The following is a 23,291-nucleotide window of genomic DNA, read 5'->3' as shown; positions in this document are numbered from 1 at the left end:
TACGGGACCAGAGGCTATCAAACATAGCTTAAGAGCTTCCGTCTACATTTTCACAAAATAATGGGTGGCCTTTCCTGCCTAACATTTTTTTTCTTTTTAATTAAACTTGTATAAGCTTAGCGCGAGAGCCATGATCCAAGCTCAATAGCGCCAAGTTCCAAAATGAAATGTTCAACATTTGATCCCATAGTCCTACTAGCTAATAACTTGTATGTTTTATATATATTATGTCTTATAATTGCTATAAACATATTGAAGCGATTGTTTTTGCTAATAAGCTTCATACTTCGTATTCTATTATGAACAAGTAACTTCGACCTGTATAGCTTACCTTTTTAGTTACTCAAACTGGGAAGTTAGGGTTTCTGTGTGTCACAATAGTTTAGATTCATCATCTGTGTCACAATAATTTAGATTCATCATCTGTTATGCACATGAAAATAGATGTGCAATCATCAAATAAAACATCTACTCAGTTCCTTGGTCTGTCGTGAGGGGAAAACCCGCCGCCTTAAACCCTAAAACGCAAAACCATAAATCTAAGCTTATCCTTGTTATACCATCAGTGTCTTCATATAATTTAGTTTGTTATATATTAGTGCTCCTCAAATCTGTAACTTTTTAAAAGATCTAAAACTGCGCAACTACGTATTAATGCCTTATAGCCAACAATTTATGGCTTCACCACTGCTAAGAAAAGATACAAATATTAATATAAATGTAATAATATGAGGTTGTTTGGCAATAACAAGAGTTTTTTTTTACTGTTTTATAAATCTGCCTTAAAAATTATATTGATAGTAACGTTATTTTCATGGCAAACAGCTCTTTCGGTAAGAAGATATATAAACATGGGAATTTAAATGGAACCATGAAACTAGTCGAGCAGATATAACAATATTGAAAACCGAGATGAGAACCGGATCCGTCCCGTTTAAATTACAGCGGCAAGGCCCAAGAAGGACTTTTGACTGATGGGTGGCTAGGTCCTGGATGTCATTTGCAAAATTATGGGAGGATATTGTCGTGAAAGCGGTCCTGGATGTCATTTGCAAAATGTGTCTCCTGCTCTCACGCAATTTCCCGCCTCTCTGAATAGAAACCCTCGCCCTGAGGAGAGAGGCGTGTGAGAGAGAGATGGTGCTAAAGAAGGACGACGATGCGAGGTCGGAGAAGAAGCGCCGGAAGGTTAATTTTTCGACGATCGGTATGTTTTCTATCTTCCTCATCTTTCCATGTGTAAATTCGATGAAAAGAAACTCGGCCATTTTACTGCTGCTTTTGTGTTTACTGTCGCACCGTGTAACTTGGGATCCTACAATCTCATCGATTTTGCTTGTATTCTGCTCTAAATTTTGTTTTAGAATGGTGAGGAGAGTACTAAGCGTGGGCTTTCGTGGTAGCTTTTGGGTCTAGTTTGGTTTTCGTCTCCCATTTTGATGAGGATACTGTGGCTGATGCACATAAGGACTGGATGGTTTTAGGTAGCTACCCAAGTTTACAACCTGGGTTTTGTTTTGTTATTGTGCCTCGTTTTCTTGCCGGCTGCAGCAAGGGCCACATACCGGGATATTAACGTGGGCGTTGGGGTCAAGGATATGAAATTTAGGAGATTGTGAACTATGTAGCTAATGAAGGTTCTAACTTTGCAGACTCTGTTTCGTATTATTCTGCTTCTGGCGTCGACAATGCATAAATATTTGCCATTGATGCGTTTTATACTGTATCTATGTTGATAACCATGCTTTTGAACTTCCGAAGCCTTTATTATTTCATCGGTGAATATTAGTTACAAAGGCTCAATCGCGAGCCGGAAATTCGATGCGATTCACTCAATTGCAGAGTTTCACCTTAGTAGTCGAAAGCTCTAAGTGCGCATGGGTGGTGGCCCTCCAAAAAGGCCTAGGCGGGCCAAAAACAGTATGCGAAGGGAAAAAGGATGATGGGATATAGCCAAAAATAGGTTTTTACATCACCTTCTTGCAAGTCAAAGTTGTTGATGTGTCTCCTAGCGCTGCGGGGGTATGGCCAAGGAGTTTCACTGTTGCCCTGGAACTGCTTAGGTCTAGTTTTTCCCTTTTTATGCATCCAAGGAAGAAAAGTTGCTCCATGCATCTCACTTTGTGGCGTCAGATAGTTTAACTTCTGTATCCTTGTCTATTGCTTGTTCATTGCGGTTCATTGTGCGTCTGTTCCTTGTAAATCTGGAGTGTCCTTTTGCTTCTGTATTTTATTATCTTTCTATTTGAAATTTTCTTGTTATTATATGAATCTCTTTCTCAAAAATGTCGATCATCATTTTGACTCTATTAAGTAATTGCTATGAGCAGATGTGGGAGTTGAAGCAAATGACTGCATAAAATTTTTTCTTGGTAAGTTTTATGACCTTTTTGTAATCAATAAACTCTATATTTTGGTGGTTGCTCGATGATATTCACAACTTGTATGCTTTTAAATGCATTTGCCTTTGATTTGATCACCATCTAAAGTTCTAAACTATTTTTGGTTTCAATAGTTTGGAAAACATGATTAGAACAAAAATTCCTCTATCCACCAATAAATGATTCTAGGTTTATTACTTGAAAGAAGAGTGCTTGAAGAGCAACTGGAAATGTTTTTCATATACTTAGAATAGAGTACATGATTAGTTTCAAAAGTATATGCATGCTGTATATGAGACCAAACAGTGAAGGTGGAATGATTTGTCAGAATGATGTCTTGTGGTGGCTCAGTCCTATTGGATGCAACCAGTGTGGGAGATACTATCCTTGCTGTATGATCAAAAGCTTGTAGCACATCCAGGCATATTTTTGCTTCCAGTACCCAGTGGAGCCTTGGCAATTGGCATTGCTTAAAAACCCAAAAGAAACTTCTATTTGCAAATCAAAAATCTAAAAAATAAAAACTTTGGAAAAAATAAGTACATTGGTAGATCTTGGTTTATATTTCTTAAACTATCAAAAAGTGTATTATAATGTAGAATCACTTTTTCTTTAATTGTTAAACGTTAGGTCCATTGCATGGCCTAGCTCATTGTCACAAAAAAGTTACACGTCTTATTTGAAAAAAAAAGCATATAATACGCGAAAAATAAGTCATCCGTATAAAACGTGAAAAATGCGTATTTAAAAAAAAAAACGTCAGAAAATAAAAAACGTGAAAAAGCACGTATTATACCTCGTTTTTTTTGCGTTTTTTGTATTTTTTATGATTTTTTATTTTTATAATTTTCAAGATTTATTAAATGTTTTAAATTTTTAAAAATTTGCCGAGATATTCCCGAGATATACAACTTTGCCGTATTATACTCGAGAAATTTCTTGCCGTATAATACCCATACATTATGTATGTGACAATGGTTTAGCTATAAATAAACAATAGACAAGAACACAATTTACTAAAAAGATTACAGCCTAACATTTAAACATGCATGTGGGAAGATGAAAGCCATAAAATGAAAGAGAAGCTAATATAGTGTTTTAAAGATTTACATTAAGGTTTTTCATGATGAAAACTCCACATTACTGTATTGTGAAAATATGTGATTTTAACTCCACTTTATGATGATTTAGTTTTCTTAGTGTCCATAGTCGGTTGCTAGGCACTTGCATAGCGTACTTCTTTCTCAATGTATGTTTTATCACTGTCAAAATTTGTGGTTCTATCTCAGTTTCACCCACACACACACCCACCCACCCCCAAGAAACTGGAAACTGATCATGCGATCTATGTTATCAAAGTCAGTAGGCACGGCCTGGCGACAGGCTGCACCTAGGCATGCCTAGGTGCACTTAGGAAACTGTTTAACTAATTAGCATACAGTCAATATTATATAACTTATATTATATAATATATCAGATTGTCATATATAACTTAATATATATGTTAAAATGTGTGGAAAACAACTATTATATATATTAATTTATTAACTGTGAAATTATATAATATGACTAATAGTGATATAGTCATTTAACAACAGTCCATTATATAATATGACTAATAGTAATATAGTCATATAACAACAATCCATAACTGTCAATATTGTATAATGTGTATTATACTTGTATATTGAAGACAAAATTTAAAGTTTATGGCATTGAATATTCAAGAAATTGAAAATCAATACAATAGGTTCCTAGCCTGAAATGTTCATTATTGAGTCATTGGCATAATAAACCTAATTACAAATAACTTCAATTCATAAATCATAACAAGAAAAGCCTAGTGATCTGTAGAAGAAGATTCTAGGTGAAACTGTGCATCATGCCTACAGCGCTCTTTGTTAAAGAGTCTTTAAGAACCCTGCTGGGTGTCATTTTTTACTTCCATGGGCTACGTGGAGGCATGTCCATGTGTGACTAGGCCTGGGCCTGGGCACACCACCACCTTGCATCGCCTAAGTGCTTGGATGTGCGCGATGCAGGTCGAGTAACGCCTAGGCATCATCTTGGCGTGCACCTAGGTGACACATCAACAACATAGCATGCGATTCATGGTGAATCTTGGTAAGCTTGCAGTTTTAACTAAGCCATATGGACTCTTGAAAACAGTCTGTGCACCTAAGTTGTGTCATCGAGTGTGGTATTTATATATTATATCATGTCTTTTCAAAAAATGCTGCACTCACATGCACCCAACACCTGTGTAGTAGTTCTTATGTGGAGGGGCATGCACTGAGGAGATGTCTGATGCATGGACAAAGGGTGGAGCCAAGTTTTTAACTGTTGAAGAAGCTCCAGAATCTATGCAAAACAGGTATGTAAGATTTGCATAGGTACCCGTGTCAGTAAGTGGGTACGGCGACACAAGTATGTGGGTCAGTTGGGTACGACTGCATTTTACAACATTCAAAATTATATTTTCAAACTTAATTTTTTCTTTAATTTTGATTTCCCTTTTTGTAACACCCCAGAAATTTAGTCCTGTATTGAAGATTGTAAGGGATCTTCAAGGGCTTATAAAAGGGGGTCATGAATGATATGATTGTTCTGGTTTCTAGCCTTTCTGAGGTTGGAGCTGAAACTGCTAGGGGGCGGGTTGAGATTCGTCGAACCAGGAGCGCGAGCCCAGGAGTGGGTCGGGTTGTTATAGTGGTATCAGAGCAGTTTCAACACTCGGATCTAGGGTTCCACACACGCGGACTCCTGTGCCTTAAGGGGGGTGCATTGTAACACCCCAAAAATTTAGTCACGTATTGAAGATTATGAGGGATCTTCAAGGGTTTATAAAGGGGGGTCATTAATGATATAATTGTCTTGGTTCCTAACCTTTTTGAAGTTGGAGCCAAAACTGCTAGGGGGCGGGTTGGGATCCGTCGAACCAGGGGTCCGAGCCCAGGAGTGGGTCGGGTTGTTATACTTCTTTTGTATTTCCCTTCCACTAAGATTCTATATTTTCCTCTCAATTTTTTTAATTTTGAGAATTTTTGTGAATTATTATATATAATATATATATTTACACATGTATTATGCCGTACCCCCGTACCCAAATTTTCTAAAATCGTCGCACCCATACCCGCATCTCCATACCTGTAGCCATGTGACATAGTTCAAAATTTCTTGTTAAGTCTTCCTTAGCTTATCGTTGGTTTTGGTTAAGGGATTCCATCTGAATCGATGTCACAAAAAATGCGATCAATTAAATTGCCTTTAAAATTTAAAAGAAACACATTTTTTAAACCTCCGAAATGTTATTTGTGACTATGATCTGAATCTATTATCTTGGCTACCAATTCCGGTAGCTATGTTGATATTTTTGGCCTTTCATTGTTATGGAAATTGAAAGCATTATTACTGAAAATGAAATTCCCTGTAATGTTATTGCCATTCCCATCAAATTTTGGATTTAGAAGGCCCATTTTCTGGTGTTTGCTTTACTATAAATTTCACATTGTAAATTTCACATGAAAACAGCATGTCATGGTATCTAGTTAGCGATTCTTTTAGCATTCAATTTTAGAGGTGCCACAGCTATTCTCCACCATGTGCATAGACTGTAGAGTATATCTTCTTCGTTTTAGATTGTTCAGGAGCTCATACGCTGCTCATCTATCTGATTTTCATTTTACAGCTTCTAGGCATTCTAAAATTTGCCTTTCCTGTAGTTATTTTTTTTTATGTTTCTGTTTGGATATGGAAAGGATATTGTTTTCAGTCACGACTACGTTCTAGTGGATTAACTGATCTCTTTTTATTTTTACTTGTTCTGACCCCTTGCTTGTGGATATTTTGCTTATACTGAAATTCAAAGCCTTCACTTTTCTCTTGGTGAATACAGTAAGTAGCCATGAGGAGATGGATAGAAGTGAAGGTTCTGGTGTTCAAGTTGACATGAACCAGTTTTTTGGGGAAGATGGAAAAATATATGGTTACAAAGATCTAAAGGTGATTTACCTTCTGTTTGTGAGTTGCCGGTGCTTGTCTGTTCAAGATTACAAATATCAAATGCTTACATTATTGTAGATAGAGGTGATCTGTTTTTGCTATTTGTGAGGCAATGGGTGCTTTTCTATTCAAGCTCATAAATAACCTGAGCTTATATTGTACTATATTGGTAATCTTCTTCTTACCAAAGCTGCATGTGATATATTATCACTTCTTATCAGGGAATGTTAGAAATGTGATACAGTTCTATAAATACTGTGTGGTTAATGGCTTCTTCTCCAATTTGATATAGTTCTCATGATATCATATAATATGTATATTTTGACTGTGCTGTTTCTTCTTATTATGTTTATAATATCATAGATTAACTTTTCTTTACTAGCTATTAATCTTGTGTATGGTACTGCTGCTTCGTTTTGACAGTTAAATTGCCAGTCTGATATTATTGTAGTAACATCAACCTTAACTGCTTAGTGATGTAGATGTCAAACGATTTATGCAGATGCAACACCCAGTATTCATCTTTCACATGATTTCAGCATGTACATCTCTAAGCAGTTATGAAGCTTATTCTATTCTACAGAGGCAAAGTCTTGATATATCTCATATTTCCTAGCTAATATAAACTTATAACATTCAGCTAACTATGCTTTCTTGCATACAGTGCACTTTTTTTTAGTTATCTTTTTGTTAAAGCATATCATATGCATGTTTTCCTTATTCTAAAACAAAGTCACTGCAAGAGAAATGTATGCTACTGCTTCTAAAGCAAAATCATGACAAGATAAGGTACAACACAGCCATTAGTAGAGATCAATCATATCTCCATGGTACCTACTACCTAGAATCTGTTTATATTAGTTATGACTTATGTGCTATTTTTCGCTAGATAGTAGTTAGTATTTTTGGTTATTTAAAAAATGTTATTGCTTTAATATTTGTAGATGTCATTTCCCATCAGATGTGCATCTATGTCTAAAGTACGATATTCCTTTATTTATCTGCCACTTAACTTTCTAGCTTGATGTAGATAGTTTGGCCTTTATAACTGATGTTTACAGTGTTACTTTGTAGACATAAAGAACTCTGTTATTGATGTAACTTATATTTCCTGAATGTACTTGCAGATTCACATATGGTTGAGCATCATATCTTACCATGCATATGCTGTTGTGACATTCGAGAGTAAATTAGATGTGAGTATGAACATTTTAAGTACTACTTCCTTTACACATTTTATGTAAAATGTGAGTAACCTATAAAAAAAAAATACTGGGTTAAATAAAAATTTACATTTATCATCATATGTATATGGGTTAAATCCTATAGTTGTGATAATATATTTTACTTGATTATTATGCTTGCCCATTGTTGGTGTTTTTAATGTTTTCATTAATGCTAAGGCTGCAAGCCTACATCTTAGCTTTTCATTTTCTTTGCACTTTTGGGAGGGCTAGTTTATCCGCCGACCTATTTTTATATGACAAAAAATGTGTTGTTTTACCATCATTTCCTGTTTTCTAATGTGTGTACATGACTTTTAAAGGGCAGCAAAGGGATCACAAATGTTGACCAAGTTCTGAAGGTAATCTATGGTTGTATTGTAATAAAAGACCCTTGATTTGGATTTCCTCTTCTCACTTTTACTTGGTCCTGTTGTAGAATATATTTGGTGAATCACTTATTTCAGAAAAGGATGATTTTGCTCAAACGTTCTCCAGAGAACGTCACTATATCAGGTATTTAATCTGTACCTTGTTGAGTTCTTTTCTGAAATATATGGAAATATAATTTTTGCACCTGCTGTATTAATTTCAGAGATATAGTTTCAACTGCAGAGGTTCTAAAGAAGTATTCTTCTGAGGTACATACTATCCCCAGTTTTGGGCATCCAAAGCACAGCAGCTTCTGCTGGAAAGATACCTTTTGAGTTTCCTTCCTATATGTGCTGTTAGTTTTGCTGTTACCAAATCTTTTTGAGCATGATTGGAAACTTTAGGGAGGTATTCTATAAGAACCAGTAGCATCTTGCTCAAAAGCTGGTCCATTAGCACAATGGATCATTTATGTTTCAAATAGAGTTTCAGTTTTGCTTGATACTTCTCCCTCTTGACAAAATGGCAGGATGAAGTGGTTCGCCTAAAACTGAATGAGCCATCAGTTGGGAAACTATATAGCCGTCTAATACCTGTTCTTCTCCTCTTGGTTGAGGGTAATGTATCTTTGGAAGTTGGAGTTTTGTTGCTGGCCTATTTCTTGGCTGGGGCGCATAGCCTTTTTAACCATGGTTTATTCTGCAGGAAGCAGCCCAGTAGATACGACTGATCCCAGATGGGAAATTTATCTTGCAGTCAGAAAGGCAGTGGACCAATCAGGAGATATTCATTGTCTGCTGCTTGGTTTTGCTACAATCTACCACTTCTATCACTACCCAGATGCTTCTCGATTGCGGATTGGCCAGGTGGGGTCCTTGTGTTTGTAATTGAAATTATAGTCATCATAGAAGTCGTTATGCAGAATCTTTTATCATGTGCATTTCAAAATTTGACTGGTTTAAGGCTTGAGAGTGTACTTTTTGGTAGTCCATTCCATTTCCTGTTTGATGCTCCTGTGGTTCCAGTGACTTCAGTGGAATGGAGCTTGAGAAAACAATAGATAACAGCAAATAATGCAGAGAAAATTTTCTTTGCTTACATAAATATTCTGATATTTTCTCTAGACATTGACATAGTGGCTGCATAAATAAGATAAATTTTGTGCAGATATTGGTCTTGCCTCCTTACCAAGGAAGTGGTCATGGGCGTCAGCTTCTGGAGAGTGTAAATGCTGTAGCTGTTTCTGGAGAAGACATTTATGATGTGACGATAGAAGAACCATCTGAATACCTGCAACACCTCCGGGACTGTGTTGACACGGTCCACCTGCTATCTTTTGAACCAATCAAACTTTGCATATCGTCCATGTCCTCAAAGTTGAAACAAGGAGGTTTGATGAAGAAAGACCAGAAGGTGCGTTTCTCCCCCTCAGCAAGCATTGTTGAAGAAGCAAGGAAAGGGCTTAAGATCACCAAGAAGCAGTTCCGTCGGTGCTGGGATGTCCTGGTTTACCTGAGTCTTGATCCGAATGATTCCTGCTCCACAGAGAACTTCAAGACATGTCTCTCCAACCGTTTAAGTTCAGAAGTTTTCGAGAAGGATTCAGACATCAGAGGCAAATGTGTAGTCGACATCCCCAACAAGTATGGTCCTGAAAAGACATTTGTCATGTTTCGATCAAACAGCATGGGGGAAGCAAGCACATTGAGTGCTGACATTGCAAAGAGTAAGGCTGGTGAGGAAGAGCAGCTGAAGCAGTTGGTTGAGGTGAGAATGAAGGAGATTGTGGGAGTTGCTGACAAAGTAGCTGCCAATTGTAAGAAATTAGGAATTCAACCTTTCCAGTAGCTCGTGGGCAACTGGGCATCGGAGTATGGCCATACTACATGGATGGTTCGAGGACCTCAGGACGGGAACTGTATGAACTTAGAACCTGACAACTCTAGCTTTCCTCCAGGGATGGGGCATGGTGAAAGCGTAGATCGAGTCGGCAGCCCAATTATTAGCAGGGAGAATAAAAACCTTGTAGGTTCCTTTGTCACTGGGGAAATTTTCTCCTTCTCCAAGGGGATTTGTGTTATCTCAATGAAGAGTGTTTTAAACTTTAATGCGTTTGTCCAATTTATTAACCTGAAAGCAGGAGATTCTAGCATTTTCCCCGTCAGAAGGTTCTTCCGATGCCGATTTCCAGGGAGTTTGCTTCTTTTGGTTGTTTTCTTGGGTTCCAAAACAAAATGCTCCCAGACGGTGAGGCTCACACTTTTTGGTGCGTGAAACATATTATGGGGAGCCGTTTCTTCCTGGAAGGCGAGGGTTTATAAGGCGCTTCTGCCACATACTCCTTGATCTGCATATTAACACTTCCAATTGATTTGTACTTTCGTTTAACCAGGAAACATGCTCTGAATCTAACTTTGGTTTAACCAGGAAAGTGAAAAAAGATCTGCATGTTAACACCTCCGATTGATTTTGACTGCTTCGGCCAACCACCATTTTCTTAGGAGGAGAAGGCTGAGGCACGGAGTAAGCAGGGGCGTGATTTAATCAAAGGCCATTCTCTAAATTATAACGTGAAAGTTCCTGTTTTAGGGATGGTTTGGCATCATAGAAAATTTGTGAGTTGTGAGTGTCCCATGAGTAGATTCATTATTCCACGAGTGTATGTCATACTCATTATTCCATGAGTGTACTCACAAAATGTCTCTATTGCCTAGGACCTTTTATGTGACAGCCCGAGACAAATATGTATTTGTCATAATGCACAATAGCTTCCTCATGTTATTCTTTTTTATGAACAAACACGGGTTTAAGCAGACCCTGTTTTATAGGTGCTCAACTCTTGACCTGTTCAACTTGAAGAACTTAAGATCAACTCTCCTAGTCAGTGAACTAACTTCTACTGCTGAAGACTTCAAGCCGCTTTTGATTACTGACACAAAGATTTATCCTTATCGCACGGAAGTAATCAACCACACGATGAATGACTTCTTTCACCCCTGTACAAATATTAAGTCGAGTGAGGAGATGATAAAGCGAGACTTGCTCCACTTGATTGTGAGTGTGGGATATGCTTGATGATGGTGCAGCCAAGGAGCAAAACCCGACATGGTTGCGTTACTGAAGAATATAACTGGTTGGGATTCAAGTATGATGTCTAATCAAGTCAAATTTATATATCTAAACAAGTTCAAATTCATCTTTTTGTAAGTAGTGAGCGCAGTTGATGATCACAAATAGATCCAAATGCATTTGTATACATCGGATTATACTTGAATCCAGGTTTACCTAGTAATTAATACCAACTCCCTTCTGAACCCTAATACGAGTAGGCGCCTTGATCCAACCCGAGTCTTGACCCGTTCAGATCCCTACCGCTCTAAGCGCTCTCACGCTCTAGCTCGGAGAGGAGAGAGAGAGAGAGAGAGAGAGAGTCCGCAGCCTCAGCAGGGGGGACGTCCATTTCTCCGTTTGATCGACTCCGCTGTGGAGTTTCAACCATGTACAGGAACGCCGCCTCGCGTCTCAGGGCTCTCAAGGTGAGCTCAGAATGATCCGAACAAACCCCTGGGTCTCTTCCGCCATTTTTTTCATCTTTCGTTCGGGTTCCTCTTCTCTTGCTCCGCGCCAGCTCTCCCTCGCCCACCCGGATGAACATAAAAATTTATTCTTGTGTGGCCTTAGGATTATTCGTTTGATCCGATGCGCAGGAAATTTTAGGTTTTGTACGCGTCCTCTCTGTTTATGCTGTTCTGTTTGCTCGTCCTAAATATGTGTTTTTGTTCTTCTTCTTCCTCTTCCTGCTCTTCTTTGTACGTACTCTTTTTTATTTTATTTTTTGCTATTTTTAGCTGTATCAATTCTTATGGGAACTTAGTGCATATGAGTGCGTTAATGTGTGATTGTCCTGATACTTTTAATGAGCAGTAGAGCATTGGTTCCGTGGGATGAGAAGCCTGTTGTTTTCTTTCCGATAATTAGTTTTTTTTTTCCTTCAACTTTTAGAGGTCAATATAAAGGAGGTAGGAGATAGCGTTCTGCTGCTTGGGGTATTATTTGTTTGGATTGAATCTATACCGTTTCATAGGTGGACAGTTTGGAGTTTGGACGCCCACAAACTAATATCACCTATCAGCTGTTCTGGTTAATTTTTCTTGGCTTACTTCAATGCCTGTCCTCATGTATTCTGTTCTTTCAACAGCACTGGACAATGGGTGTTCCAGTTCTTGATCCCTTCTCCTTTTTTCATTCTTAAGAATGACTAATGTGATTGGCATCTGATTTGGTTCCAGAGCCATACTGGTGGCACAATAACAGCGAGATGTGCCACTACGGTCGCAGAGAAGTCCTCCTCCGGAGGTCTTTTTAGCTGGCTTACTGGGGAACGGTCCAGTACTCTTCCTCCTCTGAATGTTCCTCTGCCTGGCGTTTCACTTCCTCCTCCTTTGCCAGACTATGTGGAACCAGGAAAAACGAAGGTCACGACTCTCCCCAATGGTGTTAAGATTGCTTCAGAGACATCCACGGTATGGTTGCTGTAAAACTAATGAGTTGTTTCTTTTTCCTATTAGACGATCCTATGTTCATCTTGCATTTTTTTTTTCACTTCCTGAGTGCTGTCAAGCAGAATCCTGCTGCATCCATTGGCCTGTTTGTTGATTGTGGCTCTGTTTATGAGACACCCATTTCATTTGGGGCCACTCACCTTCTAGAAAGGATGGCATTCAAAAGTACAACCAACCGCAGCCATCTACGCACTGTTCGAGAGGTTGAGGCGATAGGAGGAAATGTTATGGCTTCAGCTTCTCGAGAGCAGATGTGCTATTCTTATGATGCTTTGAAAACTTATGTACCCGAGATGGTTGAATTGCTAATAGATAGTGTCAGAAATCCTGTTTTCCTGGACTGGGAGGTTGATGAGCAGGTACATAATCTGAATATTTTGGTTATGCCTATTTTAAGGTGCTGTGGCCAACAAGTTAATTCCAGATTGTATTTTATGCTAACAGCTACAGAAGGTGAAGGCAGAGATTGCAGAAATTTCTAATAATCCACAGGGTTTGCTATTGGAGGCAATTCATTCAGCTGGATACTCAGGCGCTTTGGCAAATCCTTTATTGGCTCCTGAATCTGCAATAAACAGATTAAATAGTTCAATTCTGGGGGAGTTTGTTTCTGTAAGATTGTTGCCCTTGCTAAATTTACTTCTTGTTTGATAGCGTAGTTTTCCTTGTTAAATTTATTTCTTGTTTGTTTGCTATACTAGTTAATAAAGCATGGAATGATTAGCTATTTTGGTTCACATGTAGGAAAATTATACTGCTCCACGGATGGTTTTGGCAGCATCCGGTGTGGACCATGAGGAATTACTTGCAGTTGCAGGGCCTCTTTTGTCAGACATGCCAAAGGTTCCTCCACCTGAAGCTCCAGAATCTGTATATGTTGGAGGTGATTTTCGGTGTCAAGCAGATTCACCAGTATGTAAACTTTGTTTGAATAACATATTTACAAAATGTCTTATCCTTCATTAATTTGCTTCATCTCATTGTGCTTGCTTTTGTGACTGAAGCAGAGCACCCATGTTGCTCTTGCTTTTGAAGTTCCAGGGGGCTGGAATAATGAGAAGGATGCAATCACACTGACAGTGCTTCAGGTCCTACAGCTGCACTTCCCCTTATGAGAAATTCTTCATTTTCAGTTTGCATGAGTGATGCTCCTGTTTATTTTACTTTTCTTGCTGTTGTCAACGTGTTGGGTTTCCTTTGTCAATGATGCTAACAAGTATGATCTCCTTTCAGATGTTGATGGGTGGAGGTGGTTCTTTCTCTGCTGGTGGTCCTGGGAAAGGGATGTATTCTCGACTATGTGAGTTACATTCTATGTTTTTGAGACTTTTCTGTCTCTAGAGTTCGTATATTTTGTGCAAATGAGATATGGACATGCAATATGAATATCTTATTTATTCAGTTATTTTATCTGCATTTTTGTCACTAATGTCTTAATTCCTTTTCCTCCATCTTATCACGATTTTCCGTACATGGTACATATCTATTCAGCTGGATTTGATTGCTTGGTGCCTATGTCAACAGATTTACGGATCCTAAATCAGTTTCAGCAAATTCAGTCATTCTCTGCCTTCAACAGTGTTTACAATAATACTGGTATTTTTGGAATTCATGCAACAACGGTACGTGACTTCACATGTCATGATGGCATTACCTCGTAGTTTCAGGTTTCCATTTATACTGCAAATTCAAGCTTGCTCATGAGATTCCAAGTCTGTTATGATCTCATTATTACGGTTATAGGTTATTTATTATTTAGATTATTTAGTATTTATTGGTTATGATGATAATTTGAGATCATTTTTTATGGGTACGAATGCATTTTTTTCTGTTTATTTCTCCTAAATTTGTTGTAATTCAAATTTAAATGTGTCATATAGAGTTCAGACTTTGTACCCAAGGCTGTTGATTTAGCTGCAAGAGAACTATTGGCGATGGCAACACCTGGAGAAGGTACTTAAAAGGTTCTCAGTGGTTTGATACTTGGGACGTAGATATTGCCTGGTTATACTGTCGTTTTTTCTTCTGTCAGTTGATCAGGTGCAGCTTGATCGTGCCAAAACTTCCACAAAATCTGCAGTTTTGATGAACCTGGAATCACGGGTGTGTGTTCTACTTATCATATCTCCTTTACCTGCCTGCCAAAAGTAGTGTGCTTATTCTTTCTCACTCCATAGATGGTTGCTGCTGAAGATATTGGTCGTCAGATCTTAACCTATGGAGAAAGGTGAGCTTACTGTTTAGTTTTCTTCTGTTCGTCCGACCTTTTTAAACTGGAATTTTTTGTCTTTCCTATTCATCTTAGTTCTTCATGAGTTTATCCTTATTTATAGCTTCAAGAAACACGTTCCTATTTTTTCCCAGGCATAACTTTTCTAAGTTTCCTGTTTGGAAAGCACAACTTTTAAATAAAAAAACAGTAACATTAAAGTTGTTTTGTGTATTGATTGGTTACAAATGATGACAAACTTGATAACACATGACTAGAGAGTTCAGTTTTTGTTTCTGTTATTTCTGTGCCTTTTGTCATAGCATACAGTTCAATTGTTTTATAAAGATAATCAGATATCGTGCCCCATACTCTATGTGGGGCTTGGATCCCTTGAAGAAGGTTCTGTGTCTGTGTGTAATTCCTTAATTTCTGGTGTTTAGGTCTTACAAGTGTAATCTTTCCTTGTTTGGCTTTTTCAATATGAACTAGTTTCTCCTTCCCATTTGTTTCACCTGGATGGTTGTGTATATAATTGGAACTAGCTTCATGTGTTACATGCTTTCTCCTAATGAATCTAATCTGAGTTATCCAATCACCTTCTCTTTTTCTGCTGAACTCTTTTGTCCTGTAGCTTCACATCTATATGTTTCTTCATCTGTATTTTATGAGAAAAAACGATATTTTACTCGTGGTCTTTGTTGCAAAGTGTAGTTACATGAGGTGTGGTTCATGTGGATTGCGGTCTTTTATTGTTTAACGTGATACAACTCACTTGTTGGGCAAATAAACCACACGTCTTAAGAGAATCCAAGAAGTTCCAGTGCTTCTTTCAGACCTTATGTTCTGGATTCTTACCATTATGGCAACGTTGGATTTATCTTCTGAACGTTGGGCTTGGTTTAGTGTAGCAAAAATCTTATATTTTCCTTGTGCCTTGTTACTGGTTCAAAATGAACTGGAGGAAGCTTCACGTGATGACTTAGCCCTGCGCTTCGGAAATATAAACACTTGCACGCATGTATTTTGATATGCTTGCTTTCTCACTTCGTTGCACAAAAATGTTCACCGGCATTGTTTCATATCTGCTAGTTGGTTTCTTGAGTCACGGTATAGTGGTCTTCTAGCATTTTAATAGTAGGGACTTTCTGACTTCCATTTCAGGAAACCTGTTGAGCATTTTCTTCACATTATTGATGGAGTCACGCTGAAAGACATCTCTGCTTTCGCGGAGAAGATCATCTCATCGCCCCTAACAATGGCCTCATGGGGAGACGGTAATTACTGTACTGGGACATTATTCTGTTTTTTCTGTAAAATTCAGCTTGGTTCCTGTTTTTTCTTATTTGGAAAACCATTTTGCAGTTGTGAACGTCCCTAGATACGATTCTGTCAGCAGCAAGTTCCGTGCTTAGCAAAGACTAGGAGTTACTGTTCCAGGGAGTCGTCCTCTTTTGTCCATTTAAGGTTTGTATTTCTTGGTTCCTCCATTGATGCTCTTGGCTGCTGAGCAAATAAATTATCACATTATGGTGGCATCTCGAGTCCCTTGCCAGTTGTACATGCTGGTATTCCTTGTCAAAAATTTCTTGCAGGCACTAGTAATTGCTAATCTTTGGGCTATATTTCTTATCGTTCCACCTTCTGTCCACGGCTTATATCCTGTTGTGATTCATGCCGACCTTGTGTGAGGAATATCGTCCAGGTTATTCACATGAGGATGCTAAGCCTTGTGTCGCTACCGATAGTCATGGCCGTTGTCGATCCAGCCAGTAACCAGAACAATTTGGGATTCACTCATGCGTCAGCCATCGGATAAGTGAGAAGTATTTTAAGTAATGTTGTTACAAATTTAAGTACATCAATTTCGATTGATTGAAAAAATGAAAATATAAAGTTAATGTTATAACTAAATACAAAGTAAAAATTTTGAAAAGTTGAGACGGTTCTTATTGTATTTGCCCGACTACCTTAAAGTAATTTCTAAACTGATTAACCCCGTGGCCTTATGCATGTCTTAGGATGTTGCCTATTACCTATTGATTCATGAAAAATTTACGAAAGCAGGCTGAACATATAACTCATCAAAGAAACATGCTCATGTTTCGAAGGTTTAAAATGCGTAGATCAACAAAATGTTCATATGGGCTTTTTAACACGTCGAAAATGCTCAAGGTTCTACCTCGGATTACTGCTTTACCCTTGATTACGGTGGATGGTGCTTTAGAGAAGCATATTTTCCCAAATCATGTGGATCAATGATGGAGCAAAAGAAATCCACAAAGATTTTGTTTGCAACTGCTTCTCGACTGAATAATAAATAGCTCCTCTTTTACAAGTTGCCAGCCCCAAAGCCTATTGGGTTCATTGTTGGAAACGGCCTTCACCAACACCAAAACCAGAAATGAGATGCATGGATAAATTAGGACACGGTTTGCAAACTGTTGTCAGCCTTTTTCCTAAGATTTTCTTGGCAAGACACATTCTCATCTAATATTTATATCTTTTAGAATAATCCCCAAAAAATTGAGCATATTAACTCGACGCTGCTTCATATGTAGACCGACCAGATAAACCTCCACTTGGGAACCCTTTCGAGCCCATAGCTCGATAGTTGAACAGCTTGTGCAAGTGTTTGTTGCCATTAACATCAATGAAAAGGCAGGTCTTCCTAACCCAGCTCACTCATCTAAAAGACCAAGAACGCGACGTATGAAAGCTACATAAAAATGTTCAAGTTACACAAACAATGTATCGTAGAATATTTTTAAAATATGAAATATTCTAAAACCGTCTTCTTCGAACTGTATTGGATTCTGAAAAAGCGTTACAATCTCAGACAGCACTAAGTGACAAACCAACAAAAAAAGAATAGTTTTCAACAGTATGTTGAATTGCCAGACACTCGTGCTTGATAACACCACCTGAAAATTGACTATGCAATTCAATTAAGGACAATTGAAGAAATTACTGTCTTGACAGTTGATACAGATAATGATACAGAAAGAAACCAAAAATTATGAAATTCGAGACCCATGATTTATGACGGCTCCAGTTTCAGTCCTTCAAAATGCACTCAACTCCCACTAAACATTTAGCATAAGCTTCTGCTACGAGACCGGATGCAAGTAATGAAGAAAATTCCAGGCAAAACTTCGGTTCACTTTGGTGACTCTCTAATGAATTCAAGTTCAGCTGTAGGGGATGAAAGAAGCTGTCTCTCAGGGTCTCCATCTTCACTTTCTGTTGCTTCACGAGTAATGATAGGAGATGGCGATTCAGATTCTTCTTCTGCATTTGCAAATAGTCAATAACTATTCCCCCTTGAAGAGCATTCATCAGATGAGTATGAGATGTAAAATCACACCAAAAATTTGGAGTTTAAAATTGTAGACGATAATGAGAAAACAGGAACATATACTTCACTTAGCAATTACACAAGCCAAACTCTTTCTTAAGCTAACTTATACACCAAGTTGACAGGACAACAAAGTTCCAAAAGGAGAGTAAAATTTCCAACAACACACAACTGATTCGAGCATAATATGAAAACAAGAATTGAAAGAACTGATGTGCAAGTCCTAGAACGAGACTAGAAACCAAAGATAATGAAGCACATAATTTGCAAAAAACAAAATGGCATTAATATTTTAAGTCATTATTGATAACACGTCAACTGCATTTTCACTGCTACCACTGAAAATTATACATAGTTAAATTTTCCATTAGAATGCACAACCGCAGAAGGAACAGTAAGTCAACCTTATATATTTATGACTGGAAAATAAAAAGTTCACCTGAGCATCCGTGGTACTCTGGCATGTGTCTAACAGTGGTTACTTGAAGGCTTTCAGGCAGCAGACAGTTGCACAAAGCACCTGAAAATGGAGGTCCATTTTGTTTAAGGTCATGACGGTACACGAGAAAATCAAACTGAAAAAGTGACCACATTGAAAGCCAAAAGAAAGAAATGCATACCCAATCTTGCCAGGCGGTTTACCCAGCCAGGAATTGACCTTCCAGTCAACGTCATGCAAACATCATCAGTGAAGTGGTTGCAATTCTTAGAAATGAGGTGATAGGTATCTCCATGATATTTTGAAGCCATATGTTCCATAAAAGTCTGGACCTCTGACTGTGTCATGTTTATATTTCCCAAAGGGATGGTGCATCTGTATATATACCCCGGACAACACTTAGGCTCCACCTGGAAAACCCCACTGGTGGGATAGTCATGGGCACCAAATCCATATTCCATTCCATAAGCTGCACAGAGATGAAATAAGCACAAGGAAACACTGATTAGAATCAAGGATAAATATCCTGACAGCATCCAACTTGGTGCACTTAAAAAATCAGAAAAGAAAATACAGGCTGTAGAACATTAAGCTGTTCTACGACAAGCTGAGCACAAAAAAAAAAAAAAAGGGAAAAGCCAGCACAATACGTTCAAACGTATATCTCAAACAAGAAGGGACAACGTTCAATCTTCTCTGCCTTGACAAGTATTGAGCTGCAGTAGAAATATTTCAAGGGTGCAGAAGTTGAGAAAATGTTGAACTTGGAAGTCATTCCCTCTGGGACTAACAGTTAGCATTTGTAGGCACTAGGCAGGTAAATATTCACAAGCAGATCACCACACAATTTACTGGAGAATGTGTAGGATCAAAATTAAATCTACTAGCAATATCAAAACAGTAGCAAAGATAACCAGAAGCATATATGGAGGCCGCAACGTGAATCATTAAAGTTGGTAGAGACCTATGTCACATGGGTACGGCTACGGCGATAGGGGTTCGGGTACGGCGATTTTGAAAATTATGGATACACGGGTACAGCAAATTCTTAAATTCTCAAAAATGATCAAATGAAAAAAAAACATTAATAGTCTTATAATCTACAACAAATCACAAAATTAAAGAAAAATGAGAGGAAAATATAGAATCTTATTGGAAGGGAAACATAAAAGAAGGGAGAAACAAAAAATTAAGTTTGAAAATATAATTTTAAAAGTTTTAAAATGCAGCCGTACCCCAGCTGTACCCGTACCCATGTCGCCGTACCCACGTACCCGACACGGGTACCTGGGCAAAACAGGTGTACCCGTGTCACACAAGTAGAGACTATAATTCTAGTGGCATGGTCTGCCAATGTGAAATGCTCAAAAGGAGTCCAAGAACAACAAATATTTGAAGTACATATTTTGTACCAGCAACTTTTGATGTTAAGAGTTTGGATATGTTCCCCCCTTCAACTTTTGGGAGCACAGCTGGATACAAGAAAGAGAACCTCTATATGCACATGCATGCATTTTGGCACATGTGACAAAGTCAGTGTTGTATGTATCGTACGATACGGAGCCGTATCATATGATACGTATCGTATCGAACATAAAATACGATACGATACACCCCCCGCATTGTATATTTATGATACGGGCACCGTCTTGTATGATACGGTTACAATACGGCACGATACAGGTATGATACGGTAATTTTTATTGATTTTTTATTATTTTTTGAGAATTTTTTATATTTTTTCTGATTATTTAAAAAAAAATGATACGGTTACGATACGTTACAATATTTTACGATACAACATATCTTAAAGCCAGACCGATACAGCTTACGATACGCTTTTTACAACATTGAACAAAGCTACAAATCCCTCACAAATGCTAAATGAAAGAAAAATAGGAATCTCAATATAATGATAAAGGAGATGCCAACGAATGGCTAAGTAGCCGTTGTAGCACTCCTTTGTGGATTTTACAATAAAGGTTCAAGGCTAACCTTTATTCAACCCATTAGCCTGTGCATATTATCAGCTTGCAAGGACCTAAGAAACCTCTCCGCACCAATGCCTTATGCTTAAGAAGAACAAAAGAAAATGCTGCAAGAAATTGCAATGAAATATATGTACATTGACATGGAGAAAGTAACCGCCCAATACAAATACAGCAGAATGTACAACGGATTTGAATGGTTAGGCCTACAACAAATGAAAAGTGGTCTTGGTGCCTTTGGTTCTGGGTTGCAAGGTGATTCAAATAGCCCACTGCACTAGATTAAGCTGTCCTGTGGTTATTAACAAATTGATGGTTATCATACTTTATGCTTCAATTAAATGTGTATACATTTTTTTGTTGTATGTATAAGCTTCTATCAGACACACACAGTGCAAGTCCTATCTTGCTCTTGATGTTATGAGGTGAGCAGGCAAGTGTGTCGGTGCTCAATTCACCAGGTTTGACCTTTAGCAGATCCAATAAACCATAAAAGAAGAGCTTGATCCTGGCTCAAAACAAACGCTAAACATATGCTCAACAATTGCAACTCAAACTTTGTGGAGCAAGCATGTAGTCCAGCATAATGGACTGACTTGATAGTCAAAACCAGAGGTGCAAATAGATTGGATTGAGGAAAGTCAAATGCATTAGAGGTTGGACTGGAATGACATTCAATACACCAGAAATTGATAAAATCTCCAACAGTCAAACAAGATCTGGACCACACCCTGCTCAAGAGCAAGTGATGGAACAAGAACCCAGACACGAAACCCATGTTTTTTCTTTGAAAATGGGTGCACCTGCACCTCCATTCATGTGACATGGTTCTTTCTGCAATTTGATTGAACTAATGACTTCAAAATTTCATAGCCAGAGGTTACTGTAAGGAAAAGTGTTTGTTTCTTCTCTTGGTATTCCATCTTGATTTTGTTCTTCACCATCCGAACACCATATGCAACTTGTAGATCCTCTGAGAGTCTATTCTTTTTAATAGCTATTTCAAAGCCAGATTTCTGAATTTTCATAATAGAATGATAATACTAGAATCAATGACTTATACTAAATTACAACTCAACCCTACAAGGTATCACCACCAATTATAGAAACCCCAGAATACATGAGAATAGAAAGGTATGAAATATATGACAAATTTGCTAAAAACACCGGCCAATATGAAAATATGTTCCACTCAGTTACTTCCTAAAAAGGGAGAACTTGACTCATGGAATGCCAATAAAAAGATTAAACTGAAACTAGGACATGCCTGAAGAAAATTAATATGCATGTCACACAAAGTCATGATCATCTGACTAAAACAACCCACCGACAGTGGACACTTGTTCCGACTGAAAATTCACGATAGGCTTCATTCATGATCATAGTAAGATAAGAGGACCTAACAGATCAAAAAAGGACGCGGAGAGGAAAGAAAAAAGACGGAAGGATGATATTAACAACGTATAGAATAAACCATGCAAAACTTGAACACGCTACGAACTGCATCATCTAAGATATGAAAATTTTGTCACTGCGGAACATAATGGGGGTGAATTAATTTTGTTCACCTTTTCATACACTGGGAACTACTGAACGTTCTTAATCACATTGATAACACAAAAGTAACCGCTACGTTGTGCTTTTTTTCCATTCAATGTCCGAAAACCATCCACAGGAAACATCAATTTTAACACATTTCTCCACACATTAGGCACCATCAAGCAAAACACCATAACTGGCAAGAAACCCACTATCCGGCAAACTCAACCGGGACCCCGTGTTAAATAACCGCTAATGGTCGAATCCAACATAAAAGGGGCCAAAACCGATCACAGCACAAACAAAAGTAAAAAACTCCTAACAAAAATGCAGAATCGAGACAAATGGAAAACGGAAACGTGGTTACCTTCAATGCCTGAGTGGTAGATGCCCACACCAAACCAGCACATGTAGTTGTTGATGGGCGTGAGATCGTAGACGTTGAGGACCAACTGGGCATTCTGGGTTCCATCACTCCCTTCAGAAGCTGATTTTAAGAGAGGGGACACCATTTGCAAAATTTGCTGAGAGGGGAGACACTACAGATTGCAGGGCGCCCTTAAACCATGGCGCCGACAAGGACCTTTTCCCCGAGAAAAAGAGCTTCAAACATTTTCAAATTGTTCAATATAAGCAATCCCTGTGATCAATCAGAAACAAAAGCGGTCCTTTTGATCAATCAACAAGAAAGGGCACCGCTCAATCGAAGGATGGAAAAGGAACTGTTAGAGGGAGGGAGTCTGATTTGGCTTTTCTGAACTTCTTTTCCCGAAGAACCACCGGTTCTTCACGCCGTCGGAATTGCCACTCATGGCCTGATTTTAAATATAATCCCACAAACAAGACTCATATTTTTGAATTTCTATATACAAGCCTAGCATTTGATGATGGGGGCTCCTCTTTCCCTTTTCAAAATACATTATGTTTTTGGAAATTTAGAGCCTAATAACAGAGTGGAACCATCTGGCGCTGTTGGTAGCTTGGAATTTCAGAATAATATGTGACATAAAAAAGGAGTTGAACAAACAAATGTTTTCGAAATTACAAATGATAAAATCTTACTAGAAAATTCAAATTTATATTAATGTTAGTGTCCCTAGTTAATGTTGAAGCTTTATTTTTTATTTTTCAAACTTTTAACAAGATCAGTGCAGTCGAGATTCGCACGAGAAAATCAGCTCAATGTCTAACGATAAATTGAGAACATTCAAAAAACGT

At 38.1% G+C, this 23,291-nt stretch overlaps 3 protein-coding genes across 4 annotated transcripts; 2 read left to right on the top strand and 1 right to left on the bottom strand.

Moving 5' to 3' along the window:
- The first annotated feature begins 1,047 nt into the window (after nt 1-1,047).
- On the top strand, nt 1,048-10,086 carry LOC116247308 (histone acetyltransferase type B catalytic subunit). The gene is made up of 10 exons (XM_031619415.2): nt 1,048-1,207; nt 2,331-2,372; nt 6,277-6,383; nt 7,511-7,579; nt 7,930-7,968; nt 8,046-8,122; nt 8,202-8,247; nt 8,508-8,595; nt 8,684-8,844; nt 9,146-10,086. The coding sequence occupies exons 1-10, from the start codon at nt 1,138-1,140 to the stop codon at nt 9,824-9,826; spliced, it is 1,380 nt and encodes a 459-aa protein (XP_031475275.1). The 5' UTR covers nt 1,048-1,137; the 3' UTR covers nt 9,827-10,086.
- A 1,266-nt stretch (nt 10,087-11,352) lies between these two features.
- Nucleotides 11,353-16,387, top strand: LOC116264037 (mitochondrial-processing peptidase subunit alpha-like). Of its 2 annotated transcripts, none has more exons than XM_031643952.1 (13): nt 11,353-11,514; nt 12,268-12,501; nt 12,603-12,899; nt 12,985-13,152; nt 13,285-13,452; nt 13,548-13,628; nt 13,774-13,840; nt 14,065-14,162; nt 14,421-14,493; nt 14,573-14,643; nt 14,718-14,767; nt 15,914-16,026; nt 16,115-16,387. In XM_031643952.1, exons 1-13 carry the CDS (start codon nt 11,476-11,478, stop codon nt 16,162-16,164), a joined length of 1,509 nt encoding a protein of 502 aa, XP_031499812.1. In that variant the 5' UTR covers nt 11,353-11,475; the 3' UTR covers nt 16,165-16,387. The 2 variants fall into 2 exon arrangements, with proteins under 2 accessions (XP_031499812.1, XP_031499804.1); XM_031643944.1 differs by having other exon boundaries at nt 13,545-13,628.
- Nucleotides 16,388-17,674: 1,287 nt separating this feature from the next.
- LOC116264046 (deSI-like protein At4g17486) lies at nt 17,675-22,848 on the bottom strand. The gene is made up of 4 exons (XM_031643966.2): nt 22,441-22,848; nt 18,728-19,015; nt 18,547-18,627; nt 17,675-18,040 (listed from the first exon to the last, which is right to left on the bottom strand). Exons 1-4 carry the CDS (start codon nt 22,583-22,585, stop codon nt 17,910-17,912), a joined length of 645 nt encoding a protein of 214 aa, XP_031499826.1. The 5' UTR covers nt 22,586-22,848; the 3' UTR covers nt 17,675-17,909.
- Between the last annotated feature and the right edge of the window lie 443 nt (nt 22,849-23,291).

Source organism: Nymphaea colorata, chromosome 1 (assembly GCF_008831285.2).
Source record: "Nymphaea colorata isolate Beijing-Zhang1983 chromosome 1, ASM883128v2, whole genome shotgun sequence".
Taxonomy (NCBI): Eukaryota; Viridiplantae; Streptophyta; class Magnoliopsida; order Nymphaeales; family Nymphaeaceae; genus Nymphaea; species Nymphaea colorata.
The sequence above is the reverse complement of the archived record's forward strand: the minus strand, read 5'-3'. Positions and strand labels throughout refer to the sequence as shown.

Coding starts and splice junctions, on each gene's coding strand:
- LOC116247308 (XM_031619415.2), top strand. CDS start 1,138: ATGGTGCTAAAGAAGGACGACGATGCGAGGTCGGAGAAGAAGCGCCGG. Junction 6,384..7,510: donor ATGGTTACAAAGATCTAAAG/GTGATTTACCTT, acceptor ATGTACTTGCAG/ATTCACATATGGTTGAGCAT. Junction 7,580..7,929: donor CATTCGAGAGTAAATTAGAT/GTGAGTATGAAC, acceptor TGACTTTTAAAG/GGCAGCAAAGGGATCACAAA.
- LOC116264037 (XM_031643944.1), top strand. CDS start 11,476: ATGTACAGGAACGCCGCCTCGCGTCTCAGGGCTCTCAAG. Junction 12,502..12,602: donor TTGCTTCAGAGACATCCACG/GTATGGTTGCTG, acceptor GCTGTCAAGCAG/AATCCTGCTGCATCCATTGG. Junction 14,494..14,572: donor GATGGCAACACCTGGAGAAG/GTACTTAAAAGG, acceptor TTCTTCTGTCAG/TTGATCAGGTGCAGCTTGAT.
- LOC116264046 (XM_031643966.2), bottom strand. CDS start 22,585: ATGGTGTCCCCTCTCTTAAAATCAGCTTCTGAAGGGAGTGATGGAACC. Junction 18,628..18,727: donor AAACCGCCTGGCAAGATTGG/GTATGCATTTCT, acceptor CTCCATTTTCAG/GTGCTTTGTGCAACTGTCTG. Junction 18,041..18,546: donor AGAGTACCACGGATGCTCAG/GTGAACTTTTTA, acceptor TTGCAAATGCAG/AAGAAGAATCTGAATCGCCA.